This window comes from Centrocercus urophasianus, unplaced genomic scaffold (assembly GCF_019232065.1).
Source record: "Centrocercus urophasianus isolate 14NV4802_14NV808 unplaced genomic scaffold, USGS_Curo_1.0 seq_16, whole genome shotgun sequence".
Lineage (NCBI taxonomy): Eukaryota > Metazoa > Chordata > Aves > Galliformes > Phasianidae > Centrocercus > Centrocercus urophasianus.
This window is the reverse complement of record NW_024884711.1, coordinates 4123134-4139309: the sequence shown is the minus strand read 5'-3', so window position 1 is coordinate 4139309 and position 16176 is coordinate 4123134. Positions and strand designations below refer to the sequence as shown.

Here is a 16176-nt window from a genome sequence, read left to right as displayed (position 1 = left end):
AGAAATGACAGCACCACACGCTTCAAACAACAAAGTTATTTGTTTATTTGTAAAAAAGACAGCCAAACAAAAGCCCTCTGTTGTTGGTATCCATGGATGTTTAGTGGAGCAACTGCGTGTTGGGAGGAGCTCACACCTCTTGATTTCTTTGTGGTTGTCCTTTGGCCATACAAATAAGAGTCTTTGCCAGCAACCAATGCTTGCAAGCACCTGACTGCATGCACCTGATGGGCAAGGCCATTTAACGAGCTGTGCATCTTGACACTGTCCTATTGGCGGCTGAGGAGAAAGGTAATGGGGGACTGTGGGAGGGTAACTTGGCACGACAAACTGAATTGGGTGATGTGAGGAGAGTAAAAGGGAAGTCTCATTTTTGATATAATACAAAATGGAACCTGCTGAGACCAGCAGAGGACAACAGAGGAAATATGGAAGTATGTGACTTGAAATTATCTTCAGTGATAGCATTTATTTCACTGGTTTCTGAACTGCTTGTGTTAAACCGTGTCAGTTAAACCTCCTAGGAAATGGAGGTGGGGGGGAGAGGAGGTGGTGATGATGTGATGATTCAGACCAAACTTAAACTGATGAGAGCATCGCCATGCAAAACTGAACTTCTTGTAACTATGAGAGGGCTGCTGTTCTGCACGCTTTTATGTGATCAGGCCTTGCATTGTGGTCACTAAAAAGAGATTGTGACTGAGGTGTATTTAACTGCTACTTCATTTCAGGGGCTATGTGCTTTCAAACTATGGTCATCTAATGAAAGATGGAAAACAGAACATTAAAAAACACACACGCAAACATTTACCAAAAATAAACATTCTTTTAAAAACTGCTGCCTTTCATGTGCTGACTTCCTTAGTGTTGAAAGAAAGTTATCAGTTACCTTGATATTAAAGCCACGCAGTTTATCAGCTCTTTGCCACCATTGTTGTTCTTTTGGGAAGGCACCTTGTTCTAGAATATGTCTCTGAGAAGGAGCATATCTCAAATCTGACTCTGTAACAACAGGTCATCTTATAGCAATCTTATTAGTGAAGCATGGTAAGGTAGGATGCTGATCTATGGATCTGTGTGGACAAGAGGAAAATTGTCACAAGCTTTAAAGCTTATATTAAGTGTCTTAAAACCCTTTGGCTTTTACGTACTTGTTGAGTGGTTATAAGTAAGAAATTAATCTTGAGTAAAGCCCTGTCACACAAACAGCTGCAGAAATCTTCTCTTCTTGGGAGCAATCTCTTTTAACTCAGTGTTATTGGTCAGAGACCTGCAGATTAGCAGATTACTGTAGCTTTCAATATGGTTTAGCATGTTGTCTTTTGAATTGCAGTGCCTTGGTTGAAGCCATAAACCCATATCATTATGTACATTGGTAGATGTAATTTACTGAAGTCTGTGCTATTCTTACTGTATATTAAAAATGTTTCCTGAATTTTTAAACATGCGTTCCTTGCCTGTGGAACATCTGCTTCGTGTCCAGGCTGATTAATATTTGATAACATATTCTAAAGAAACAGGGGTGATGTTAGCTGTCAGTCAGATTGAGAAGCTAGATGTTTTGAATATTGGGAGCATAAATTGCTTAAAAGAAATGGACTAATATAATGTTGGGTGCATATGCCCATATGTCAGTTTGTGCAAGGAGAAGCACAGACACAGTGTTCACATGGGATGTGTTTGCAGTTCCGTGGCTGTTCTGCGTGCTGCCTGCCGCTTAATTAGTGGTGCAGGTGTAGTGGTGCAACTTGGGAGAACTTTCAGCTGCTGATTGTTGCTTGGAAAGATTGTGTGGGAAACTGTGCTGTTCCTGCCACCTTTCTGACACTTTCCCAAACATCTTCTGCTGAGTAGACAAAATACTGGCACGGAGACTTGGTTTTAGTTCACAGTGGCTGTGATAATATACTTCAATGACAACAGCTTACAATTGAAGAATTTTATCAAGGATTGGGCTTTTCAGCTGATAAACTATAAAGCAAATTCAGTTTCCAGGATACTGAATTTGAAACGAGTCAGTTGGAAATGACTGGGGACTGGGTCGTAATGTTCAGAGCAAGAGCCCATTAAGTAACCTGTTTGTATTAAGTGTTGTACTTTACTTTTGCAGCATGATTTAATGTCTAAGGTATTCCTGTGTTTTTACGTACATGGGGACTCCTTTGTATAACTTTTTTTTAATACATTCTCTTTAAGAATGTGGCATGGACAGCTTGATCTGCACTACTCTTCTGCTTCTAATTAATTCTTTCACTGTCACTGAATAAGCCTCCCTTTGAACATGCTCATCTTCTGAAACCAATTCCTTTAGGCAGAATTTGTCCTGCAGTTGTCCTCCATAGCTATGAGTGAGCCCAGTAGTGTATTGGATGGCGGTGAGGAGCCTATGCTACCCTCTTCTTTACTGCACATTTAACAGCTAAGGCTCTTGGTTTGGTTTCTAATACCTTTTTCTTTTTTTTTTTTTTGTAGATATTATGATCAGCTGTGTTCAATTGAACCAAAATTTCCATTCTCTGAGAATCAGGTAAGGAGGTATATCAAACCCTTACACAGAAGTAACTAATGGTGGCAACTAGGATGTGACTTCGAAGCCCGTGCGTAATCTGCTAACAGGACTTAGCTTGGACAGGGCATTAAGTCTTTGATCCTTATTTTTGTGATCTCTATTTTCAGCCTGTACTCGTGTAGTCCGCGCTAAAACTTCATTTCTGATTGTCACGGTTGCCTTTATGTATTAAAGATTTGGGAAAGCTTTAGCGCTGGCTGATGGTTGTGGTTTAAGTTAGAAAGAGTTGTGCTCGGCTGGAAGATTCCTCTTCAACTCTCCTTTTTCCAGGAAATCTTTTTCATACCATGTTATAAAGGCTATTTAAAAACATGGTTTCTATGGGAAAACCTTAAGTTAGTAACGGATGCAATTTGATCTTTGGGTTTTTTTTGGGGCAGGACAGAGGTTTCGTTTGTAGCAGCAAAAAGACTAAATCCAATGAAGAGCTTACTGCTTATTCTTTCTCTGCATTTGTAAATAACGTAGTTTCTGAAAGGTGTTGTATTTTTTTTTTCCCTACCAAATTTATTTAATATTTAATGATTCAGATAACAAATTCAGGTTAGATTCTGCGTGCTGAGTGAGATAAAAGATTTCTTTCCTCAGATGGAGACTGGAATATGTTTATAGACTTATTTTGGGAGAAAAGACCCAGGTTGTTTTTCAGAGGCATTTACCAAAAGGACTGAATTTCAGACTTAAAGATTACAAAGGAGTGGCTTTGATGGAGTTCAAACTGATTTGAGTTTTCTGTGTAGCTGCTTTCACTTGTTAGGAGAGCAAAACCAAACTATACTTGGTTTTAACTTGCAGAATTTTCCTTGTGGTGATCTGCAAACCCTGGGATGCAGTGAACTGGAAAACTTTATGAGCAGGAACTACAGATCTGTAAACTATTCTGTTAATAGAGGCAGTCAATGGAAGCAGGAATGAGGAGTTGGGAACCAGAAGTTCCTGAACCAGTGTTTCTGCTAGAAGAAAATGTTGTTGAACAGTATTGTGCTCTGTCTCTCAGGGCATTTGAAAATGAAGTATTTTGCTATCTTTTCTGGGCTGATAACTGTGGCCAACAACTGGTTCAATTGACTGAATCAAACTGTGGAGCTTTATAACAGGTTCTGTGAAGAATTTGCATTGTCTTTGACATATGTGCTGGAAATGTAATATAAGAAAACACTGTTTTTACCTGCTTTCTCTTCTGAATGCATTTCCTGACAATTGAATTTACTCCTAATATGCATGTCATAAAAACTGTATTACAAAACAGTTCTAAATATGCTGGTGATTGGGAATAGAGGAAACTGACTGGCTGGGTGGTTTCCTTTAGTGGTGACCATACCTGTCTGTCATGCTGGGTGTGAGAGGAGTAAGCTTGGAAATAAACACGTCTGTTACTCAGAATAGGAGCAGAGTTGAAGGGTAATTTTTGGATTTGTCTTGCTTGCATGAATTAGAAGTACTTCAGAAAAACTACTGAGGAGGAAAAAATACGGAATAAACACTTTCAAGTAATGTTGATTACTTCCTGAAACTTCCAGAATGTGTGTAACATCACAGGTGAAGTAAATGCTTCATGTATTTAGAATAAAAAGGGATAAGTAGTAAGTTTGGAATATGTTCTGAAGCCTCATTATTTAATTTTAAAAATAAACGTCTTTTTTTGTACCTGTCAGGTCTGTGTAACATTTACATGGAAAGATGCTTTTGATAAAGGATCGCTTTTTGGAGGCTCTGTCAAACTGGGTATGTAGTTGTACTGAAAATGCCTGCATTGAAAATATTATCAAGATTTTATAGAACTATATAACTGAAAGTTTAGTAGTCTTTATAGTATTTTCAATATAGCTTTCCACGAGTTCACCTGCAGTAATAACAGATTAATCTCTTAACATAACTAATCACTCAGCACCATGCACATGATTTCTATAAAATTGAAGTTGAGATTCAAGATTAGTTTTCCAAAGGCACCAATAGATATTCAGTCTGATAATAGTTATACTAACTTGTACACCCTGAACTGACATTAGTAAATATTGTTCAAGTTAACATTAAGTAGTAGATGATTGGTTAATCTATGGCCAGCCCTTACGCTTTCCATGAATTGGGTCCTCTTGAAATGTGCTTGTGTTGCTGAGTCTTCTCAAGGAGAAGGTTGACTTCAGTGACCTGACTGGGCACCACATTTTGTTCCAGAGAATAAAAGGAAATTCCTTACAATCATAGAATCACAAGGTTGGAAATGACCTGTAAGATCATCCAGTCCAACCATCTTCTCATTACATTGCTGCCACAAGCACTAAACCACATCTTGTAGCTCCTCATCCAGGCGTCTCTTTAACACTGCCAGGGACGGCGACTCCACAACCTCCCTGGGCAGCCATTCCAGTGCCTGACCACTCTCTGAGAGAAAAAGTTCTTCCTCATGTGCAACCTAAGCCTCCTCTGGTACAACTTGAGGCCATTTCCCCGGGTCCTGTTCGTTGCCTGGGAGAAGAGGCCAAACCCCTCCTCACCACAGCCTCCCTTCAGGAGGTTGTAGAGTGCACTGATGTCTCCCCTGAGCCTCCTCTTCTCCAGACTGAACAATGAACAATCCCAGCTCCCTCAGCTGCTCCTCATAAGACTTGTGCTCCAGACCCCTCACCAGTTTTGTTGCCCTTCTCTGGACATGCTCCAGGGCCTCAACATCTTTCCTGGAGTGAGGGGCCCAAAACTGAGCACAATACTTGAGGTGCAACCTCACCAGTGCTTAGTACAGGGGGATGATCACCTAGGCCCTGCTCCTGCTGGCCACACTATTTCTAATGCAGGCCAGGGATGCCGTTTGCCCTCCTGGCCACCTGGGCACACTGTTGGCTCATGTTCAGCTGAGCATCAACCAACACCCTCAGGTCCCTTTCCTCTTCACAATCATCCAACCACTCATCCCCAAGCCTGTAACGCTGCATGGGGTTGTTGTGCCTAAAGTGCAGGATCTGATACTTGACCTTTGTTGAACCTCATCCCATTCACCTCAGCCCAGCGATCCAGCTTATCTAGATCTCTCTGAAGGACCTCCCTACCCTCAGGCAGATCGACACAACCTCCCAACTTGGTGTCGTCTGCAAACTTACTGAGGGTGCACTCAATCTCCTCATCCAGGTCATCAATAAAGATATTAAACAAGATGGGCCCCAGTACCGACCCCTGGGGGACACCACTTGAAGCGGGTCGCCAGCTGGACTTCACTCCATTCACCACTACCTGTTGGGCATGGCCCTCTAGCCAGTTTCTTACCCAAAGAAACTTCCCATGGGTTGAAATAATTATTCTATTACTTCTTTATAAAATGTCTTCATATAGTATTTAGAAGAGAGAGAAATAACGTTGGACTTGAAGGAGTTAGTCTGTTTTGTTTTAGTTGCCTAAGGACAATTCTGCAGTGCAAACTCACAGTCATAAAATGCGTTTGGAACGCTTTCCAATACAGAAACTGAGACTAAATCCTGACTTAAGTGAGAAGCTTTTCAGCTGTGTCATCATTCTCTAGTGTTTCTATTTGTACCTCAGTGTTTATCATGACTAGCATTGCAGGATGACCGTTGCAATTTTGAAGCTCTGGACAAAGCTTGAAAAATGTTAGAATGCCTTTTTTTGTAGTTTTTTTGAAGCTCTCATGTCTTGTTCTGAATACAGCTGCCACAGCTGTGTTTATGTGAACTCTATGTGTAACAACATACCATGTCCCTGTGTTTAAGCAGGTGCTACACATCTTTTCTTGCTCAGTTTTGTGAACTACTCTATGAAGTTTTTGTGGGTAATGAAAGGCTGTCCTGAAGATGCTGTGTCTTTCTTTACAGTTTGCTTGGCTCTGTTTTCTGGGGAGCTCCTGCTTCATGATAAATAACTTTTCTTTGATAATGAAGTTCAGAACATGTAATTATTACTTAAAAAGTCTGTCAGTCTTTTATACTGTCAGAGATGTATAAAAGTTAGTCCTGAGGATTTGAATATATGCAGTTTTGTGGCAGAAAGCTTGCTTGTCTGCAGGTTAATTATATACTAGCCTAAATAGTGTGAGGCAGATGGCCAGAGATTTATGCAATAGTCCCTGTGCAATATCCAAGACATTCATGATTGAGTTGTGAGTAATGGTCAGTTAACGAGCAGCGGAATGAAAACTGTTTTGAAGTTTAAAACAGACCTTAGTGGGAAGAAGTTAACAGAAGGAGTTTACTGGTCTGTGGTTTTAGTGCTACATTGCAGACTGTCCAGATGCTGCTCTCCAAGTGCAATACAGCCTATGTGTGAGCCTTTCCGGTGAGAATTAGCAGTGGGCTTTGTCAGTATGAGGCCAAGTTTTCCGTCATTAGGGAGTAAAATGTGCTTACCTCTAAAGAGGAGGCAATTCTTTCTCCAGATGAAAATTCAACACAAAACTCCTTTCACTTCTGTGGAAGTGAGATCCGGGAGTGTGGCTCGAGAGTTCTGGCTTTCACTGCAGTGACTGCTTTCTTCCTGCCCTCCTTTGTATCCCAGTCTGTATCACAGGGGTACTAGCAGATACTGTGACTGTTGGAAAAGTGACCCAGTTCGTAGCATGACTTGCAGTCTGAAATATGTTGGCTTAAGTTAGTAGGTAGAGCTATAAACAGATGAGTCTGAGAAAAACTATATTGCTTAACAGCTGTTCTCACTGTAGTAAATCACACTTGAGAAACAGGCCAAAGTGTAAAGTAATTCTAGCTACAGAGCACTTCTGCACTTCAGAAACATTAAGACATCTTCTTTACTTTCTTGTGTTTTAATTTTTTGACTTAACCTGTAGCCTGTATAACACGTTATTTAGAAAAATTCTGGAAAGTAAACTTACAGGAGAAATTGTAGATAATAGATGTAGATAAATGACTATCACATAGATGAAATACAGTGGCTGCTTGTCTTAAAATTTAGTGCAGGTCAGGGAGTAAAAGCTTTGGTGAGAAAGAAATACGTAGCTGAATAAGAGGCTGGATGATAGTGATACAAAATGATGTGCCCCATTAGTATTACTTGCATGTTATAACTCAGCAGTTAGACCTGGGTTTGTGAAATGGGGAATGAGTTCATTCAGTTTTGTCTTCTCCACAGAGCACAGAATATCTGCAGCGTTTGGCTGAATGCCTGTGCTGGAAATTCTAATAACCTTTGGAAGGCAATTAGTAGATTCAAAATAGTTGCTGTTCAGGTATTAACTGTTTCTAGATCTGGAGGCTCCATCCTCTGGGGCTTTGAAGTACTGCAGGAATTGAGTCTGAACAGGCCATGCTGCTCTCTAGTGAGCACATGTTTTAAGTAAATCTGTAGCTGTCTCAGTACATCTGTAACCAGAATACATCCATTATATTTGTTAGTATTTTCAGTGTGAAATGATATTTTTGAGGGGAAAAACTCTCTCCCTCCATTTCAATGTATAATAAGACAGAGCATGTGAATCCATTTGCTCTCAGTGAAAGAAGGGCGATCTGCATTCAAGATACAGTAAAAACATGTAGTTCTTAGGTTGTTGCTGCAGGGTGACTGATACTTAAAAGGTCACACGCGTTACTAAAGGAAAATATAAAGTATGTTCTTATACTTTCAGGAGCCAAAAAAAAAAAACCCATTGCATTGTAATTGTAATGACTTTCTAGCTATTTTGTGTATTTATGCTATGGCTCTTCCTCACTTTGAAACATTTAGTGGAAGTATTGAATAGGCTCTGTTCAGCCTTTGGGTCAAAGATAATTTTTACTTTAAAAGTTCATTGTGATTGTTTTATTTTTTTAGTTTGAACCTATCCCTTTGTCTGTAGGATGCTCAAGTACTGGAAGTTACTATTTTCTTAAAAGTGTGGATAACAATTTTTCTTGATTGCAGCTCTGGCAAGTTTGGGGTATGAGAAGACCTGTGTTTTGTTCAACTGTGGAGCACTGGCAAGCCAGATTGCAGCAGAACAGAATCTAGATAATGACGAAGGGCTAAAAGCTGCAGCTAAACACTATCAGGTACAGAGGCTCCCTGCTTATGTTTTGGAATTCAGAGTTATTGATTTTTATTGAGTTCTGCAGCTGCATGTGTTTTCTTCCTTTAACTACAATGGTGGATTGGCTGATCAGATGGCATTGGCTCGTGCTTACTTGCTAGCTTTGGAAGATTTCATTCCATAACAGCTCGCCTCTGCCCCTTCTGGCGACTGCTGGTAACTAACAGTCTTCAACTGGAGACCTAGTAATTTTAGCTGATATGAAGTTTACTCCTAACAAGTTATGCAGTAATACTCGTTTAAATTCTTCTTAAAATGCATTACATTTTTCCTGTTCTTATGTGGTTAGCTATCACCAGTATACTTTGGCTTTTATATTTGTCCTTGCAAGAACAAGAAGTTGCAAGTTGGAGTTGGTTTTGACGGTTAAACAATAAATGGGAGACTGTACACCAAAGAATTTATAGTACTTTGAAATTACTGCATGAATTATATTAGAGCAAAAGCCTGTTTTGGAATAAGAAAGATGTTAATTTTCAATTTTGTTCAGTTTGCAAGTGGTGCTTTCCAACACATTAAAGACACCGTCCTGTCAGCTCTGAACAGAGAACCTACAGTGGACATCTCTCCAGACACAGTTGGAACCCTCAGTCTCATTATGCTGGCTCAAGCACAAGAAGTCTTTTTTTTGAAAGCAACAAGAGGTACACGTTAACGTTCAGGTTGTGTGTTCATGTGCTTGCTGTAACTTCCAGAAAAACATGAAATCATTTTAAATTATTAAGAGATGATGGCTGGCCTTTCAGATTTTCAATTTTGCCCTTACTGATTTCCAGCACTCCTCTGTAAGTACAGGTCATCAAACATAAACTACAGATGTCATTTTAGAATTTAAGGTTCATTTTACAGTGCATTTGTTCCACTTGCCTTTCCTTTCTTTTTGTATTCAAAACAATTAGTCTTTCTTTATGAAGGATTTTGCTGGATTACATATTTGTCTGTCTGGGAAACAAAAGATTTAACTGGTATGTTTCTTCATAGGGGAAAAAATATTGTAGCCTTTTGCCTTTTAGAGAACCAGAAGCTGATGTCCTTTTGCTTACTAATAAGCTGTGTTTATGTTTATTGTCATGCTGGTAGCAAAACTTCCTCTTATTCAGAATATGATAAAGCAAGGCTGATTGAAAGTCCACATGCACCTAGTTAACGAGTGAATTTGGCTATTCCTATGACCACAAGTCCTCCAGCCTTGGAAGCACAGGTTAATAATAATCTGACTGTGGAGGCTGTAGGTTTTTGTCAGATGTAGAGAGATTCTTTTCCCTGCAGGAAAAGAAATGCACTGTGTGAAGTGTTGTAGTTGACAACATGGAAAACCTGTTTTTCAGGCAGAAGTGCTTCACAGCTTGGTCTCAGAACTCAAATTCAGCTTCTTGCTGCTTTGTCTATTTGCATTACTTGCAATTTTTCTGATTTGACTCTCTCATGAGCTGGGTTGTTCAGCAGCCTTACTCAAATGGTATCTGGTGAAACTGCACTTATTCATAAATTGAAAGGGGAGTTGTTTGACAAAAAAAAAAAAGGTCAGCTAAATCGAACTTCAGTGCGGAACTGCAAACTAGTTCTTCAATTTCTGAGCCTTTCTTAATGTTGTAAGTGTCTCTAAGTCTGCATATATTTGTTATTCCTTCTGTATGTTTGCATTAGTAGCTGCAGTATTTTTAGGATGTGTGAATGAAAGCTAAAGCTTGTCACAGGGAAATACCTGTTCTGAACTATCTGTGCAGACAAATAGTCTCTGACATTTCCATTGTTAATAGAAGTGTGGCTAATGTATCAATAGTTCTTTTTCATTAATGCTTAGGCTCTGTGGAGGAAGATTAAATTATAGAACATTCTTCCAGTCCCATCTATTTAGATGTTACTTGTTTCTCTTCAGTTAACTAAATATTTAATAAAAACATGTTAACAAAAATTTGTCAGATCACAAAAGCTCCTTTTCCTTCATTTGCCATCTCTAATCTATTCCACGTTGAAAAACATCTGCCTAGGATATCTTAAATGCACTGAAGTCATAGAGCATAAAGTGTAACATCATAGCTCATATCTGAGTGTTGTAGGTGTGTGTTTTAGAATGAACAGCACATTTTGGATTTGCTTTCAGTGATTTGAGTACTTATGGCTTTCTACTCCCCCTCTCCTGTACTTCCCACTAATGGTTATCAGTCTGGCCATACGCAAAAAATCACCTGAATCAGAGAATACTTGTTTGTAAGAGCAGCTGTTTAGGTGCTCAATGTTTGCATTGATTCTTGCTTCATCTAAGAGGGCTGAATTGCTAGTGCAGGCCAGAGATGATTATAAAAAGAGATAAGAAGAGATGTGTTCTTTTTAATGGTTCTGGCTTCAGAAACCGGGCGAGGACACGAGGCAGGGAATGCTGCTGAGCAGAAGTGTCTCTGATGTGAAATGTATTCCCTTAGTGATTACTGCTGTTTGGGGATGAAATAATTAACCTGCTGACTTGTGTACACTGATGATAATCATAATGTTTTTCTTTGTTCCTTCAGATAAAATGAAAGATGCCATCATAGCTAAACTAGCTAATCAAGCTGCAGATTACTATGGTGATGCTTACAAACAGTGTCAGTACAAAGATACTCTGCCCAAGGTTAGTAACTCTTGGAAATAACATGGGATCTGTTGCTGTTGTGTGCAGTGTACTTAGTCAAATGTGCATCATGTGGTATCCTCAAGAAAAGCTGACCATTGTTGTTACATTTATGTTATGTGTGAAGCTGTAATTAGAAAAACTGAAGAATCTAGGAAGAAAAATATATTACTTATTTTAAATAATTATTAAAAAATGTAATTAAAGTGTGTTTACTTGCAGCATATTTCATTTAAAGTGAACTTGGAACATCTGATGCCTTCAAGGATACCTTCTTACTTAATATCTTACTAAATCGGGTTTTCAAACTAACATTTCTAATGGGGTTTAATTGGTTTCTAGTCTCAGTGTTTTTGTGTGAAATTTGCTGTCTTGATAACAGTTTATTATGGCGGCATTTATCAGCTACCTGTTAATGAAAAGCATGGCTGAAAAAGTGCCTCCTCCTCCTGCCTTCTCCTCTTCCACCTCCAAAGCAGTTTTGATATTTATGAATTACCTCAGTCTAGACTTGACTATTAATTTGAGCGCTCTTGATTTTTGGAAGAAGTGGGAAGATTATTTCTACCACATTCTTTCAATAACAAGTACTTGAAGAAGTAGGGAAAGTTCAAGGTTCTATCAATTATAATTAAATCATAAAACAGTGGGAATTCTTCTGTGCAGTGTGAGAACTTAAATCTTGGATAAGAGGTACTTAATTCTGATATTGTTAGACTCTTAAGTTTGTATGTAGTAAAGTTGCAGTTTGTCCTTCGTAGTGATTGTGGTGTGAATATCCACGGAACATCCCAAACTGCTGATTTTCAATTACTTTTCATTCATAGTTTCTAAAACAATGATCCCAGCTTGCAGTGGGTGGTCATCATCATAAAAGTGAAAAGTCAAATATACCAAATCTACTAAAACCTGCCACCACAGAGGAAGAAAAAGAAATATTTTTACCATTGATAAAATGGTTGATGTTTGGTCCAATGACTTAATATGCCCTGTAAGCCACATAGGTGTCCTTAATGTCATGGCAGTTATTTCCTCTGGAATAAATCATGTCAGTTTTCTCTGTTTTTTTTCCCTGTTTTTCTAACTTCTCTGCAGAGTGGAATCTTGAATTGTAGGAACCATGTAAGGGCTACTCTGCTAAAGTAAACCTAGCATGCTTTTTTATTCTTAAGGACTAAATTACACAAATGCCTTTGCTCTAGACAGTGGGTGACTTTTCAATGTATGTTTTGGAAAAGAAAGCCGAAGTTCAATGGATGTTTTACTTGGCTGCAACTCTGGATTCCTTTGTGTGCACGTATTTCTTGTTACGTGTGCACTGGTGTTTTACAGATTGGACCAATGTCTTGCCTAGGTGCTGTGGTTGTAATTGAATTCTGAGGTAATGTGATATAACAGAAGGCCTTGCTTTATCTTTTGTGATTGTGAATCCTTCTAAACTGTAGATTTGTTCCCTGTTCCAGTTTTACAGTAATCTGTCAACTGGTTATTCAAAATAACATGGTAAGGTTTTCTGGGTCTGTGAGTTAATGTCAGCTCTGAGAACCATTACGTGCTTGGGGGCGTGAAATAAGGTCAACTTGATGTGTCATGCTCCGGTTGCAAGGCTTCCTAATCTGCTGATCTTTCGAGTTGGACTTCTCATCTCTGGGGTCCATCAAGGTTGCACAAATGTGAAGAAGCAGGTTTTTGTACGAGTTCTTTAAAACATCACTCTGCTTTTCCAGTGCTCCTTGGTTTAAGAAATAAGCAAGGCCAAATCCTTGATCAAAGACTGCCTAATGCTGTTGCCTGCAGTATAATGTTTTCTTCATGTCTTGGTTGGTGTTCCTGTGAAGATAAGTGCGCTTATATGAAAGTCTAAAATGACTTTTTAATGGCTTTACATCTCAATATTTTTGGTTCTTTTTGTTCTTTGTTTTCACGGTTTTAGAGTTATTTTCTTGGTAGATGTTATTTTCTTGCTGCTACATATGAAAAAACCAACAACAACAACAAAGGTTTTCCCCTCCCACTCTTTCCTCCTCCTTTTAAGAATACTGTCTTGTCTTGGGGGCATTTGGGTGTGTTCTTGCAACTATCCTTCCTAAAATATGCATGCATTCCTAATCTCTGGAGTAAATGTTGCGACTTCATGGTTTGAATTTAAACTGTAGTTCATCTGATATGATAGACACCAAGAAACTTACAGCAACGGATTGAAGAGGAAAAAATTGATTCAATCCATGCAAAGTCGTGTGATCTCTGACATTTACCTCTAATATTTTAACCTATCTAAACCATTAATTGGGTGATTCTAATTTCCTTTTCTTCTTCCTTTTTCTTCCTGCATCCCATGTTGTCTGTGGTGGTTTATGTGGTTGGACTTTCCCCTGGTCAGTATTTTTATTTCCAGGAGGTGTTTCCTGTTCTGGCTGCAAAGCACTGCATTATGCAGGCCAATGCAGAATATCATCAATCTATCCTGGCAAAACAGCAGAAGAAATTTGGTGAAGAAATTGGGAGGTTGCAGGTAGGTAATTTGAATACTTTTTGTCTTTTCTGAAAAATATGGGAAAACTTTTAGTCCTGAAATGTTAGGTGAGTGTCTTACAACTGAAATAGCCAGGACTGAAACATTCAAAAATTGCAGAGCATATTTATCACATGAATCAAATAATTAGTAGCTGCATAGGTGAGAAGTATATCTGTAGCTGTTATGATGATGCATTTTCATTTTGGGGCACTTTGGTACCGTTGATCCTGCTTGAGTGTTAAATCTGTATCTTTACATTTACACGTGCTTCTTTCCTCAGGATAGTTAACAGTTTTGTTCATAAAGGTTCCTAAGGAATCAGGTCATAAAAAGAAATTCAGCTTTGTCTGTACTTAACTCTTTTCCTGCAATCCTGATATAAATCTGATTTTTGAAAAACACAAACAGTTGTATTTTTAGTCTTTTTTTTTTTTTTGTATCTACACCTGATTTACAGAGGGGTTTGTTTATAATACAGTGATGGGTAAGGCCTTCTCACTGTTGCAGTGTAGTATAGAAAAATACCTTAAATTAACAGTTTTCTTCAAGTCCTCTGGTTCTTGAGAAGGGAAAGTAGGAAGTACCATTTTGTCTGGGGATCTGTGTGCTCTATTAATAACAGGAAAGTTACAAGATAGAGTTACTGTGTTGACATTTTAGAAGTTACTGTTACACATTTTTTGGTGATGGATGAAGGTATACCTCCCTATCTTTCTCTTGACTTCCAAATCCACCTAGCAGAGCTCTTTTCTCTAAGATTCCACTGCTAGAGAATCTTAGAGGTTTTTTTTTTTTTAAATGTTTGCCACTAACAGATCTGTCTAGATCAGATTTACTGTTAATTTGTATCGTTAATAAGCTTCTGCCCTTGATTTCACATAGTGTTCTGTTACAGAAAGTATCCCTTCATGCTTGATAGTTGAGATGTTTCTGTGCAGTCTGAAGGGAAGTATGCCATTATTACTTGTTTCAGTACTGCGTTGTGAATGGTGCACAAAGTCCTGTCTTATTTTGTTAAACTAGAGACTTGCTGTCCTTTCTGTTCATGTTTTTTGAAAATTGCAGATGCTATGAAGTGCTGCAATTAGGCTGGGAGAAAAAGGACATTTGTTATGAACTTTCAAGTTAAAGTATATATGATGCATGCCTGTTTCTTCTGTCATTTCCTGTCTCTGGCACATGCTTGTTAGTCTATAGTAATAGGGAGGAGGGGGATGCAACAGAACTGCTGGTGGGTGATTTCTTGCAAAATTCTTAGCAAACTTCAGTTTTATTTGTAATACAGCTCTTTATATCCCTCCATTATACAGTCCTCTGAAGTTTCAGTTCTTGACTTTCTGTCATTTTATGTAAGCCTTGATTAAAATTGCCTCTTAAACATGTTGGTTTTATGTATTTGCAACACAAATGTGATCAGGATGGAACAAATACCATCTAAGGACAGTGTCTTGTCCTGCATTTCTCTTGCAGTAAATTGGGTGTAGGAAGGCCGGAGATCTTAAAGCTTTATGTAGCTTTGGCAAACAGAAGTGAAGAGGCAGCAGTATTTGTGTTTTAATTTGCAGTAGGACTCAGCAACACTTCTGTAGTGTCTGCTAATACCTAACAGACAGGTATTAGCAGTAGGTGTGGAGACCAGGACTTTGGCTATGCTTCTTCTATGCCCCTGAGCTAGATTTGAGAAATTTCTGTGATACCTGTGAAAGCAACCTTTGAATTAAAATTGACATGGAAATGACTTGGTGACTTCTTTTGTAAACAGGTTTTTGAAGTGTCACTGCCTTTAACCTGTGATCTTCCTATAGGATTTGGGGGATTCATAGGCTATTGTGCCTAAAGGCTGTGAGGCTTCCTCACTGATTTTTTTTTTTTTTAAATAAGCAACTTCAATTACTTTTTAATCTCAATTTTGATACCCAGGAAAAAATTATTCCACTTATTAAAGAAAAGAGTAAAATCAATCATATGCTTTGGTAATTAAGACACATGATTAACTGGGAAGCGAATCTTTTTTTAAAATAAATATATTAGAACAGCACCTTTTCTCTAACTTTAACTCTTTTGATTTCCTAGCATGCAGCAGACTTGGTGAAAACAGTGGCGTCTCGTTATGATGAATATATCAATGTTAAAGATTTGGTGGACAAAATCAACCGTGCGCTTACAGCTGCCAAAAAAGATAACGACTTCATTTATCATGACCGTGTTCCTGACCTGAAAGATTTGGAGCCCATTGGGAAAGCCAGCCTTGTCAAGTCTACTCCAGTTGTTGTGCCCCTCAGTCAGAAATTCACTGGTAAGCAAAGTTTGCCAAGCACAGGGCAATTGCTACCTTGTAAAATGTGCCCAGCCACTAAAGCCTGTTTGTGCCATGAAAAAGTAGGTGTTTACTCTTGAATTGTATGAAGTTCACTCAGTGTCTTTGAAAGCATTACTTTTTCCAATTTGATGTTTTT

At 38.6% G+C, this 16176-nt stretch overlaps 1 protein-coding gene across 2 annotated transcripts in view; it reads left to right on the top strand.

Moving 5' to 3' along the window:
• LOC122159322 (programmed cell death 6 interacting protein) overlaps positions 1-16176 on the top strand; it is a 33341-nt gene that overhangs the window by 4481 nt on the left and 12684 nt on the right. Inside the window, exons 2-8 of one of the 2 annotated variants that reach the window (XM_042816809.1) lie at positions 2473-2527; positions 4225-4294; positions 8429-8556; positions 9085-9238; positions 11105-11205; positions 13586-13717; positions 15794-16016. In XM_042816809.1, coding sequence (XP_042672743.1) covers positions 2473-2527; positions 4225-4294; positions 8429-8556; positions 9085-9238; positions 11105-11205; positions 13586-13717; positions 15794-16016 — 863 coding nt within the window. The remainder of the gene's footprint in view (positions 1-2472; positions 2528-4224; positions 4295-8428; positions 8557-9084; positions 9239-11104; positions 11206-13585; positions 13718-15793; positions 16017-16176) is intronic. The other variant, XM_042816810.1, reaches the window with a different exon arrangement.